The sequence below is a fragment of the Teleopsis dalmanni genome, chromosome X (genome assembly GCF_002237135.1).
Source record: "Teleopsis dalmanni isolate 2A chromosome X, ASM223713v2, whole genome shotgun sequence".
NCBI lineage: Eukaryota > Metazoa > Arthropoda > Insecta > Diptera > Diopsidae > Teleopsis > Teleopsis dalmanni.
Genome location: NC_051848.1, coordinates 101,353,614 through 101,364,866, shown reverse-complemented (window position 1 = coordinate 101,364,866; position 11,253 = coordinate 101,353,614). Strand labels below are relative to the sequence as shown.

Here is an 11,253-nt window from a genome sequence, read left to right as displayed (position 1 = left end):
ATTAATTATTATTATTTTTTTTATTATTATTATTATTATTATTATTCTTAGTATTATTATTATTGTTTTTTTCTCTTTTTGTTTTTATTTATATGTTTAATTATTAGAATATAAAGTATAATATTTTACACATTTTCATTTTATTTTTTACATCTTCATTTTTATTTTTATTATTTTCTGCTTTATATTAATTTAATTTAATTTTACTTATATTTATATAGTTAATTTAACTTAATATTAATAGTAGTTAAATTAAGTAAATCTTATAGCACACCTGCTATTTGCATATATAACCACGTATGCAAATGAGCAATCAAAATCTAGAAAGAAGACATACGATAAGCATTCCAAGTAAACGTAATGCTTATTTGGTAATAGACGCATCGAATACGTTGCCTCTGAAAACTACACAAACTGACAAAAGTTTGTCAAACATTGCACCTTCAGCAACTTCGCTTGCATTTTCCGACTTAGCGAGTCCAAAAAATAAAATAAAGGTCCAAACAGGCATGGAAAGCTATGTAAATATGAAACGTAAACTTAGTCCTCAAAAAAGTAATTCAAAAGGTGCTAAAATAACTAAAACTATCAAAGATAGTGCAACTACAAACATTCTTTCTGGCAATAGATTTGCTGAATTAGCTGAAACTACAGAAGAAGCTAATCAGCCTATTAACAAAAATTTTAAACCGCCTCCAATCTACTTGCGTGAACGCAGCTCAAATAACCTAGTTACAATCCTTGCAAGACTGATTGGAAATAATACTTTTCATATTGTTCCTATAACTAGGGGCAATATACACGAAACCAAAATCCAAATCGACACTGAAAACAATTTTAGAGTCATAACTAAATATTTCGAAGACAGCAAAAAAAATTACTACACATACCAACTAAAGAGTAGTAAGGGCCTTGTTGTCGTAATTAAAGGTATCGAATCAGATGTAGAACCCATTGAGATAACAAATGCCCTAAGCGAAAAAGGCTTTAGCGCTAGAGCAGTAATAAATATTGTTAACAAAGATAAAAACCCACAACCTATGTTCAAAGTTGAACTTCACCCGGAAGCTTCTAAGCTTAAAAAAAATGAGAGCCATCTACATCTACAACCTACAGTATTTACTTCACCGCAGAATTAGCGTTGAGGAGCCCCACAAAAGAAATGGTCCGGTGCAATGCACAAACTGCCAAGAGTATGGCCATACTATGTCATATTGCACTCTTCGTACAGTGTGCGTAGCTTGTGGCGAGCTTCATCATAGTTACGAATGCGATAAAAAAGCATTAAAGGATACCAACTCCAAAAAATGTAGCAACTGCAGTGGAAATCACACTGCAAACTACAGAGGCTGTCCTATTTATAAAGAACTAAAGCACAGGTTAGCTCTGCAGAAAGAAGAGTTGCGTAATCCTACAAGAAGCAACACCATTAAATTAGTTGAAGTACCTCAACCTTTAACTTCTAAGCCTGTTACACCAGATGTTTCATATGCTAATGTCGTTAAATCTGAGAAGCAACCCCTCCAGTTCAAAGTAATAGTTTGGAAATAATGATCTCCACTCTCACTCAGAGCTTAACTCAGTTCATGTCAATCATGCAAACTACTCTTAACGAGATAGTTAAAATTCAAAGCCAATTAATGCAAATGTTTTTGTCTAAATAATGAGTACTTTAAAAATTTGTACATGGAATGCAAACGGCTTAAGCCAACATAAACTTGAACTCACAAATTTCATGTCCCGAGAAAGTGTGGATGTAATGCTTTGCTCAGAAACACATACCACTAACTAATGTAACGACACTTTTGGTGACGTTCAAAAATTTTTAGTTTTTGCTGGGGTATCCTCAGCCGTCGTCCAGAGTCGTGACAATATATTTATAATTTTGCCGAGACGTTGGTTTTAGAAGGAAACAGAACGTGATTTATATGTATAAATTATATATATAACTTTATTATTTCATAAATTATGATTAACAAAGTTTAATTAAAATTCATTGGAAACATTTCTAATAATAAATAAAAAAAAAATTATGTTGATGCCAAAATTTCCCACTTCTCCATATACTCCTTGTTAAAAGAATCTTAGCAAAACCCGTGTGACTTCTTAAGCCCCTCTACTGTTGTAAAAAAATAAACAAAACGTTTCCTCCGTGCTGTAAAAACTATTTGACCGAATAGGCCAGGTTAAAAAATATACACATAAGACAGGAAAGGAATTTTACACTACGTTTGACTCAAAGAACCAGATTTGTGGCACAATGTGCCAGATGACCAATAGGCCAGTGTACTTGTTTCAAGAAAAGTAAAATTTCAAGTTTGGTAAAATTTACCAGAAGGCCCAATGAGCCAGAGTACTTGCTCTTTCACTTGTCGCAACCCAAGTCCCCGATTATATAAAATGTACCTCCTTTTATATCGAGCATACCGGAGCTTTTTGGTGTAGCGTACCGGTATTCTTTGCTGTACTTGACTTCGCCGTGAAGTTGAACTTTGTGTTCTTCTGCTTCGCCGTGATTTTTTTAGTACTTTTACTACGCGCCGTGTTTATTTATTTCGTGTGTTATTCCTTTTTAGTTTATATTATATTAAATATTATTATATTAAAAATAAAGTGTTTTAATACTACAAAACAAGGTATTAAATATGCATATATATTCTGTGAATTTAATATTATCTAAATGTGAACAGAAAAGAAATATTAAAAGAAATAAAATTGATGTTGGCGTGCTTAGTTTTGTTTTGTTGTGTTTTGTTTATAAAAATAAAATTGGACAACCAAAAATGTTAAACTGTTTTGTGTTTTTTTTGTTTACGCAGATAAACTAAAATTGAACAATCACGAGTGTTAAATTGTTTTGTGTTTTGTTTTATTTATATATAATTGTAAAAAATAGATATTTGTTTAAAATTTAAACATGTTTCGCCAATAATTGTTCATTGTTGTTGCGTTTATAAGTGTTCCATTCATAAAAGTTTTAACCAAAAATTAATTTCTTTTCGTATATTTTTTTTTAGAATTTGCACATTGCATGTAGCGATGCCCGCGGCACATTGGTATCGAGGATCACAGGTAATGTCCATGATATTTCAAATAAATATTTTAATTCAATTTTATATTTTCCAGTTAAGTCGCCTTCAGTGATTTTCATGTGAGTTGTTAGATATATTATGTGTAGTGGTGGCGGTTATTTAACACACAGACTGTGTTTTTCTCTGCTTCTTGTTTTATGTAGCACAGAAATTTACTTTGTAAATTTGTGTCGTTACATTTCCCTCCTTCTTCAGAACAGAAATTAAACTAAAACTTTATCTTAATGACACGTTGATGACCCCTCGTCGGCAAATTTGCACTTGATACTTCTGATTTTCCATTTATCCCTTATTTTCCATATGATACATGCTAATACTTGTGTTACTAATATTCCTTTTAGAACGAGGCTCGATTTCTCTTTCTAATCTTTGGACACTTGAAAATTTTGTAATACTCATCTTGGTTGCTGACATGATGATGGTCATCCTTTCGTTTAAATGTACCTAGACGTTGTACGAAAATCTCTGGTTTGTTTCCTTTTGTGCTTGGTTGACTGACGTTCAATTCCTCTTGTGGTGACCATGTTTCTTGTTGACTGTCATGCTTGACTTTATTCTTTGCTTGAGTTCCTTGGCTTGGTAGTTCCGTGTTAAGTTTACTATCTGAAACATTGATAACTAATGGACCTAATGAATTCGTAAGTTGTACATGACGATTATCCGATACTGGCTGTATTGCAGTAGAATTCCTCTGTAGCGATGCAGTTGATGACGAAGATGATCGTTGACCAGATTGGTGATTATCTCTTGGTGGTGCTTCTCGTGGTGACTGTGACTGATTAACCGAAGATGGCGGCTGTGGTTCAAGTTCTTTTGGTTGTAACGATGATTTGAAATTACCTTGCGAATGACTCTGTGACGTTTGCGATGATGATTTAAGATTACCTTGTGAATGCCCCTGTGGCGTTTGCGATGATGATTTAAAATTACCTTGTGAATGCCCCTGTGGCTTTTGCGATGATGATTTAAAATTACCTTGTGAATGCCCCTGTGGCTTTTGCGATGATGATTTAGAATTTCCTTGTGAATGCCCCTGTGGCCTTTGCGATGATGATTTACAATTACCTTGTGAATGCCCCTGTGGCGTTTGCGATGATGATTTAGAATTTCCTTGTGAATGCCCCTGTGGCCTTTGCGATGATGATTTAGAATTTCCTTGTGAATGCCCCTGTGGCTTTTGCGATGATGATTCTGAACTTGTAGAAGTTGGTAGTACTGGATGATTGACATGTGATGACTCCGGTACTATCATTAAACGTTGTGGCAGTGCTGGACGTGATGATAAGTCATGCTCTTCGATTTGATACTTTTGCTCTCGTGGTTGCGTATTCTGATTGTAGTTAACTAGCGACTGTTGTGCATATGCTTGTTGATAACCTACTTCTGGACTTTCCCTATGAGACGTTGAACTCTGTGGAGGAGCTACGATGCATTTATGAACTGCCTCCTTGTGTGGTTTTTCCTGTAATGGTATAATTGCTGTTGCTTGTTTTGCGTCTGGTGGAATCGGTTGCTGGTTACCCCTCAGTTGGATATGATGATTCGATTTAATGCTTTGATTTTGGACTATACTTTCTTGCATCAGTTTTGGTTGACTGGATTCTAATTTGACGGATAAAATGTTTGGGTGGTTGTCATTCCGCCTGGCGTGACAACCCCCAAAGCGTTTCCCGATGGCCTCTGATGATTTCTGTATGTTGGATTTTCCCTGCAGCACTCGATCGTTCGACGGCCTATAGTACCACAACTCCAGCAAAAAAGTCTCCTAGGCTTTGTGCATTCTCGTGCAAAATGATTTCTTTCCCCACATCTACGACAAGCATTACGCACGTCCACCTTTTCGCTCTGTGTTCTATTAATGGCAATCGGTGGTGACCAATCAAGAGTGCATTGGCGTTCTCTACTACTTAGTTGTGTAAGACGTTCAAATTCTTCTGCTAGTTTGCTTAATTCTCCCAAGGAGCTAAATTCACGCGGTTTGATCTGGAGCTGATACTCTGGTCTACTATTCCGGTAAATCCGACTTAACTGTTGTCTTTCTGTTAACTCAGCATATCGCATCAACTCTTGTAGTGCTAGGGCATAGTCTTGGAATGACTCCGTCTTCTTCTGGTATTTGTTCCGAATTGTGTCTTCTAATTGCTCTAAATAATTAGAAGGCAAGAAAAACTCTCGAACATCCTGAACAAAACTTGACCAGTGTGTCCACTTCCGATTGTTATTCCGGAACCACATTAGGGCTTTTCCTTTCAGTATTTCTGGCATAAGTCTTGGCAGAATGTCTCGGGGAATGTTATAAGTTTCGGAGAGTGTTTCCAAATTTTCCAAAAATGGTAATGGACTTGTTTCACCATTAAAATGTACCTCCCAATTACGCACTTGATTGGCGATTCGCGCTATGTCTTCAAATTTGCTAGTCATCATGGTTGGCTCTGAAATGTGTATTTTTGGCGTGTCGATTTCGATGCCTGGAGGTTTGGGTGAGAGACTGCGATCGTATTTAGTTTCCATGTCCATAATTATATCTAGTAATTTTTCCGTGTACTCCTCAGTTGCTAGATGATCACGTACACGTTTCCGTAGTTCCTCAACGGTTCCTGATGTACTGATCTTAATTTCTTCTAGAATTAGAACCAAATCCTCTTTACGCGCTATCGAAATCCATGCTGTTTTGACCATGTTACCTCGTGTACCGTCTAATGACTCTTTGCGTTAAACGTTTGTACACTTACTCGTCCTGTTCCTAGTTCGTTCTTTTCTAAAACACGGTCCCCTGTTCAACGTTCGTTCTTTTCTAAACAACGTCCCTGTTCAACGTTCGTTCTTTTCTAAAACCAGGTCCCTGCTCGGGCGCCAATTGTAACGACACTTTTGGGTGACGTTCAAAAATTTTTAGTTTTTGCTGGGGTATCCTCAGCCGTCGTCCAGAGTCGTGACAATATATTTATAATTTTGCCGAGACGTTGGTTTTAGAAGAAAACAGAACGTGATTTATATGTATAAATTATATATATAACTTTATTTATTTCATAAAACTTATGATTAACAAAGTTTAATTAAAATTCATTGGAAACATTTCTAATAATAAATAAAAAAAATTATGTTGATGCCAAAATTTCCCACTTCTCCATATACTCCTTGTTAAAAGAATCTTAACAAAACCCGTGTGACTTCTTAAGCCCCTCTGCTGTTGTAAAAAATAAACAAAACGTTTCCTCCGTGCTGTAAAAACTATTTGACCGAATAGGCCAGGTTAAAAAATATACATATAAGACAGGAAAGGAATTTTACACTACGTTTGACTCAAAGAACCAGATTTGTGGCACAATGTGCCAGATGACCAATAGGCCAGTGTACTTGTTTCAGGAAAAGTAAAATTTCAAGTTTGGTAAAATTTACCAGAAGGCCCAATGAGCCAGAGTACTTGCTCTTTCACTTGTCGCAAACCAAGTCCCTGATTATATAAAATGTGCCTCCTTTTATATTGAGCATACCGAAGCTTTTTGGTGTAGCGTACCGGTATTCTTTGCTGTACTTGACTTCGCCGTGAAGTTGAACTTTGTGTTCTACTGTTTTCTCACTTCTTCTGCTTCGCCGTGATTTTTTTTAGTACTATTACTACGCGCCGTGTTTATTTATTTCGTGTGTTATTCCTTTTTAGTTTATATTATATTAAATATTATTATATTAAAAATAAAGTGTTTTAATACTACAAAACAAGGTATTAAATATGCATATATATTCTGTGAATTTAATATTATCTAAATGTGAACAGAAAAGAAATATTAAAAGAAATAAAATTGATGTTGGCGTGCTTAGTTTTGTTTTGTTGTGTTTTGTTTATAAAACTAAAATTGGACAACCAAAAATGTTAAACTGTTTTGTGTTTTTTTTGTTTACGCAGATAAACTAAAATTGAACAACCACGAGTGTTAAATTGTTTTGTGTTTTGTTTTATTTATATATAATTGTAAAAAATAGATATTTGTTTAAAATTTAAACATGTTTCGCCAATAATTGTTCATTGTTGTTGCGTTTATAAGTGTTCCATTCATAAAAGTTTTAACCAAAAATTAATTTCTTTTCGTATATTTTTTTAGAATTTGCACATTGCATGTAGCGATGCCCGCGGCACATTGGCATCGAGGATCACAGGTAATGTCCATGATATTTCAAATAAATATTTTAATTCAATTTTATATTTTCCAGTTAAGTCGCCTTCAGTGATTTTCATGTGAGTTGTTAGATATATTATGTGTAGTGGTGGCGGTTATTTAACACACAGACTGTGTTTTTCTCTGCTTCTTGTTTTATGTAGCACAGAAATTTACTTTGTAAATTTGTGTCGTAACTCTACACAGAAAACACGTTTAATTATGAACAAAGGTTATTGAAAATAAAATAAAATATATATAAAAAAAAAAAAAAAAAAAAAAAAAAAAAAAAAAAAAAAAAAAAAAAAAAAAAAAAAAAAAAAACAATTGTAACGACACTTTTGGTGACGTTCAAAAATTTTTAGTTTTTGCTGGGGTATCCTCAGCCGTCGTCCAGAGTCGTGACAATATATTTATAATTTTGCCGAGACGTTGGTTTTAGAAGAAAACAGAACGTGATTTATATGTATAAATTATATATATATAACTTTATTATTTCATAAACTTATGATTAACAAAGTTTAATTAAAATTCATTGGAAACATTTCTAGTAATAAATAAAAAAAATTATGTTGATGCCAAAATTTCCCACTTCTCCATATATTCCTTGTTAAAAGAATCTTAGCAAAACCCGTGTGAATTCTTAAGCCCCTCTTCTGTTGTTAAAAAAAATAAACAAAACGTTTCCTCCGTGCTGTAAAAAACTATTTGACCGAATAAGCCAGGTTAAAAAAATATACATATAAGACAGGAAAGGAATTTTACACTATGTTTGACTCAAAGAACCAGATTTGTGGCACAATGTGCCAGATGACCAATAGGCCAGTGTACTTGTTTCAGGAAAAGTAAAATTTCAAGTTTGGTAAAATTTACCAGAAGGCCCAATGAGCCAGAGTACTTGCTCTTTCACTTGTCGCAAACCAAGTCCCCGATTATATAAAATGTGCCTCCTTTTATATTGAGCATACCGAAGCTTTTTGGTGTAGCGTACCGGTATTCTTTGCTGTACTTGACTTCGCCGTGAAGTTGAACTTTGTGTTCTACTGTTTTCTCACTTCTTCTGCTTCGCCGTGATTTTTTTTAGTACTATTACTACGCGCCGTGTTTATTTATTTCGTGTGTTATTCCTTTTTAGTTTATATTATATTAAATATTATTATATTAAAAATAAAGTGTTTTAATACTACAAAACAAGGTATTAAATATGCATATATATTCTGTGAATTTAATATTATCTAAATGTGAACAGAAAAGAAATATTAAAAGAAATAAAATTGATGTTGGCGTGCTTAGTTTTGTTTTGTTGTGTTTTGTTTATAAAAATAAAATTGGACAACCAAAAATGTTAAACTGTTTTGTGTTTTTTTTGTTTACGCAGATAAACTAAAATTGAACAACCACGAGTGTTAAATTGTTTTGTGTTTTGTTTTATTTATATATAATTGTAAAAAATAGATATTTGTTTAAAATTTAAACATGTTTCGCCAATAATTGTTCATTGTTGTTGCGTTTATAAGTGTTCCATTCATAAAAGTTTTAACCAAAAATTAATTTCTTTTCGTATATTTTTTTTAGAATTTGTACATTGCATGTAGCGATGCCCGCGGCACATTGGCATCGAGGATCACAGGTAATGTCCATGATATTTCAAACAAATATTTTAATTCAATTTTATATTTTCCAGTTAAGTCGCCTTCAGTTATTTTCATGTGAGTTGTTAGATATATTATGTGTAGTGGTGGCGGTTATTTAACACACAGACTGTGTTTTTCTCTGCTTCTTGTTTTATGTAGCACAGAAATTTACTTTGTAAATTTGTGTCGTTACATTTCCCTCCTTCTTCAGAACAGAAATTAAACTAAAACTTTATTTTAATGACACGTTGATGACCCCTCTTCGGCTAATTTGCACTTGATATTTCTGATTTTCCATTTATCCCTTATTTTCTATATGATACATGCTAATACTTGTGTTACTAATATTCCTTTTAGAACGAGGCTCGATTTCTCTTTCTAATCTTTGGACACTTGAAAATTTTGTAATACTCATCTTGGTTGCTGACATGATGATGGTCATCCTTTCGTTTAAATGTACCTAGACGTTGTACGAAAATCTCTGGTTTGTTTCCTTTTGTGCTTGGTTGACTGACGTTCAATTCCTCTTGTGGTGACCATGTTTCTTGTTGACTGTCATGCTTGACTTTATTCTTTGCTTGAGTTCCTTGGCTTGGTAGTTCCGTGTTAAGTTTACTATCTGAAACATTGATAACTAATGGACCTAATGAATTCGTAAGTTGTACATGACGATTATCCGATACTGGCTGTATTATAGTAGAATTAGCGATGTAGTTGATGACGAAGATGATGGTTGACCAGATTGGTGATTATCTCTTGGTGGTGCTTCTCGTGGTGACTGTGGCTGATTAACCGAAGATGGCGGCTGTGGCTCAAGTTCTTTTGGTTGTAACGATGATTTGAAATTACCTTGCGAATGACTCTGTGACGTTTGCGATGATGATTTAAAATTACCTTGTGAATGCCCCTGTGGCGTTTGCGATGATGATTTAAAATTACCTTGTGAATGCCCCTGTGGCGTTTGCGATGATGATTTAAAATTACCTTGTGAATGCCCCTGCGGCTTTTGCGATGATGATTTAAAATTACCTTGTGAATGCCCCTGTGGTGTTTGCGATGATGATTTAAAATTACCTTGTGAATGCCCCTGTGGCTTTTGCGATGATGATTCTGAACTTGTAGAAGTTGGTAGTACTGGATGATTGACATGTGATGACTCCGGTACTATCATTAAACGTTGTGGCAGTGCTGGACGTGATGATAAGTCATGCTCTTCGATTTGATGCTTTTGCTCTCGTGGTTGCGTATTCTGATTGTAGTTAACTAGTGACTGTTGTGCATATGCTTGTTGATAACCTACTTCTGGACTTTCCCTATGAGACGTTGAACTCTGTGGAGGAGTTACGATGCATTTATGAACTGCCTCCTTGTGTGGTTTTTCCTGTAATGGTACTAAGTGTGATTGTGAATTACTTTGGTGTGGCATATTTAGCGTTGGTAGTATATTTGTTATTGGCCTACTAATTGCTGTTGCTTGTTTTGCGTCTGGTGGAATCGGTTGCTGGTTACTCCTCAGTTGGATGTGATGATTCGATTTAATGCTTTGATTTTGGACTATACTTTCTTGCATCAGTTTTGGTTGACTGGATTCTAATTTGACGGATAAAATGTTTGGGTGGTTGTCGTTCCGCCTGGCGTGACAACCCCCAAAGCGTTTCCCGATGGCCTCTGATGATTTCTGTATGTTGGATTTTCCCTGCAGCACTCGATCGTTCGACGGCCTATAGTACCACAACTCCAGCAAAAAAGTCTCCTAGGCTTTGTGCATTCTCGTGCAAAATGATTTCTTTCCCCACATCTACGACAAGCATTACGCACGTCCACCTTTTCGCTCTGTGTTCTATTAATGGCAATCGGTGGTGACCAATCAAGAGTGCATTGGCGTTCTCTACTACTTAGTTGTGTAAGACGTTCGAATTCTTCTGCTAGTTTGCTTAATTCTCCCAAGGAGCTAAATTCACGCGGTTTGATCTGGAGCTGATACTCTGGTCTACTATTCCGGTAAATCCGACTTAACTGTTGTCTTTCTGTTAACTCAGCATATCGCATCAACTCTTGTAGTGCTAGGGCATAGTCTTGGAATGACTCCGTCTTCTTCTGGTATTTGTTCCGAATTGTGTCTTCTAATTGCTCTAAATAATTAGAAGGCAAGAAAAACTCTCGAACATCCTGAACAAAACTTGACCAGTGTGTCCACTTCCGATTGTTATTCCGGAACCACATTAGGGCTTTTCCTTTCAGTATTTCTGGCATAAGTCTTGGCAGAATGTCTCGGGGAATGTTATAAGTTTCGGAGAGTGTTTCCAAATTTTCCAAAAATGGTAATGGACTTGTTTCACCATTAAAATGTACCTCCCAATTACGCACTTGATT

At 35.0% G+C, this 11,253-nt stretch overlaps 1 protein-coding gene across 1 annotated transcript; it reads right to left on the bottom strand.

Annotated features, from left to right (window-relative positions):
- Positions 1-10,459: 10,459 nt before the first annotated feature.
- On the bottom strand, positions 10,460-11,253 carry LOC119661868 (the record flags this gene model as incomplete). The annotated part of the gene is given in 1 exon segment (XM_038071372.1): positions 10,460-11,253. A coding segment is annotated over 1 exon segment (783 nt), but the record flags the coding sequence as incomplete, so codon positions are not given.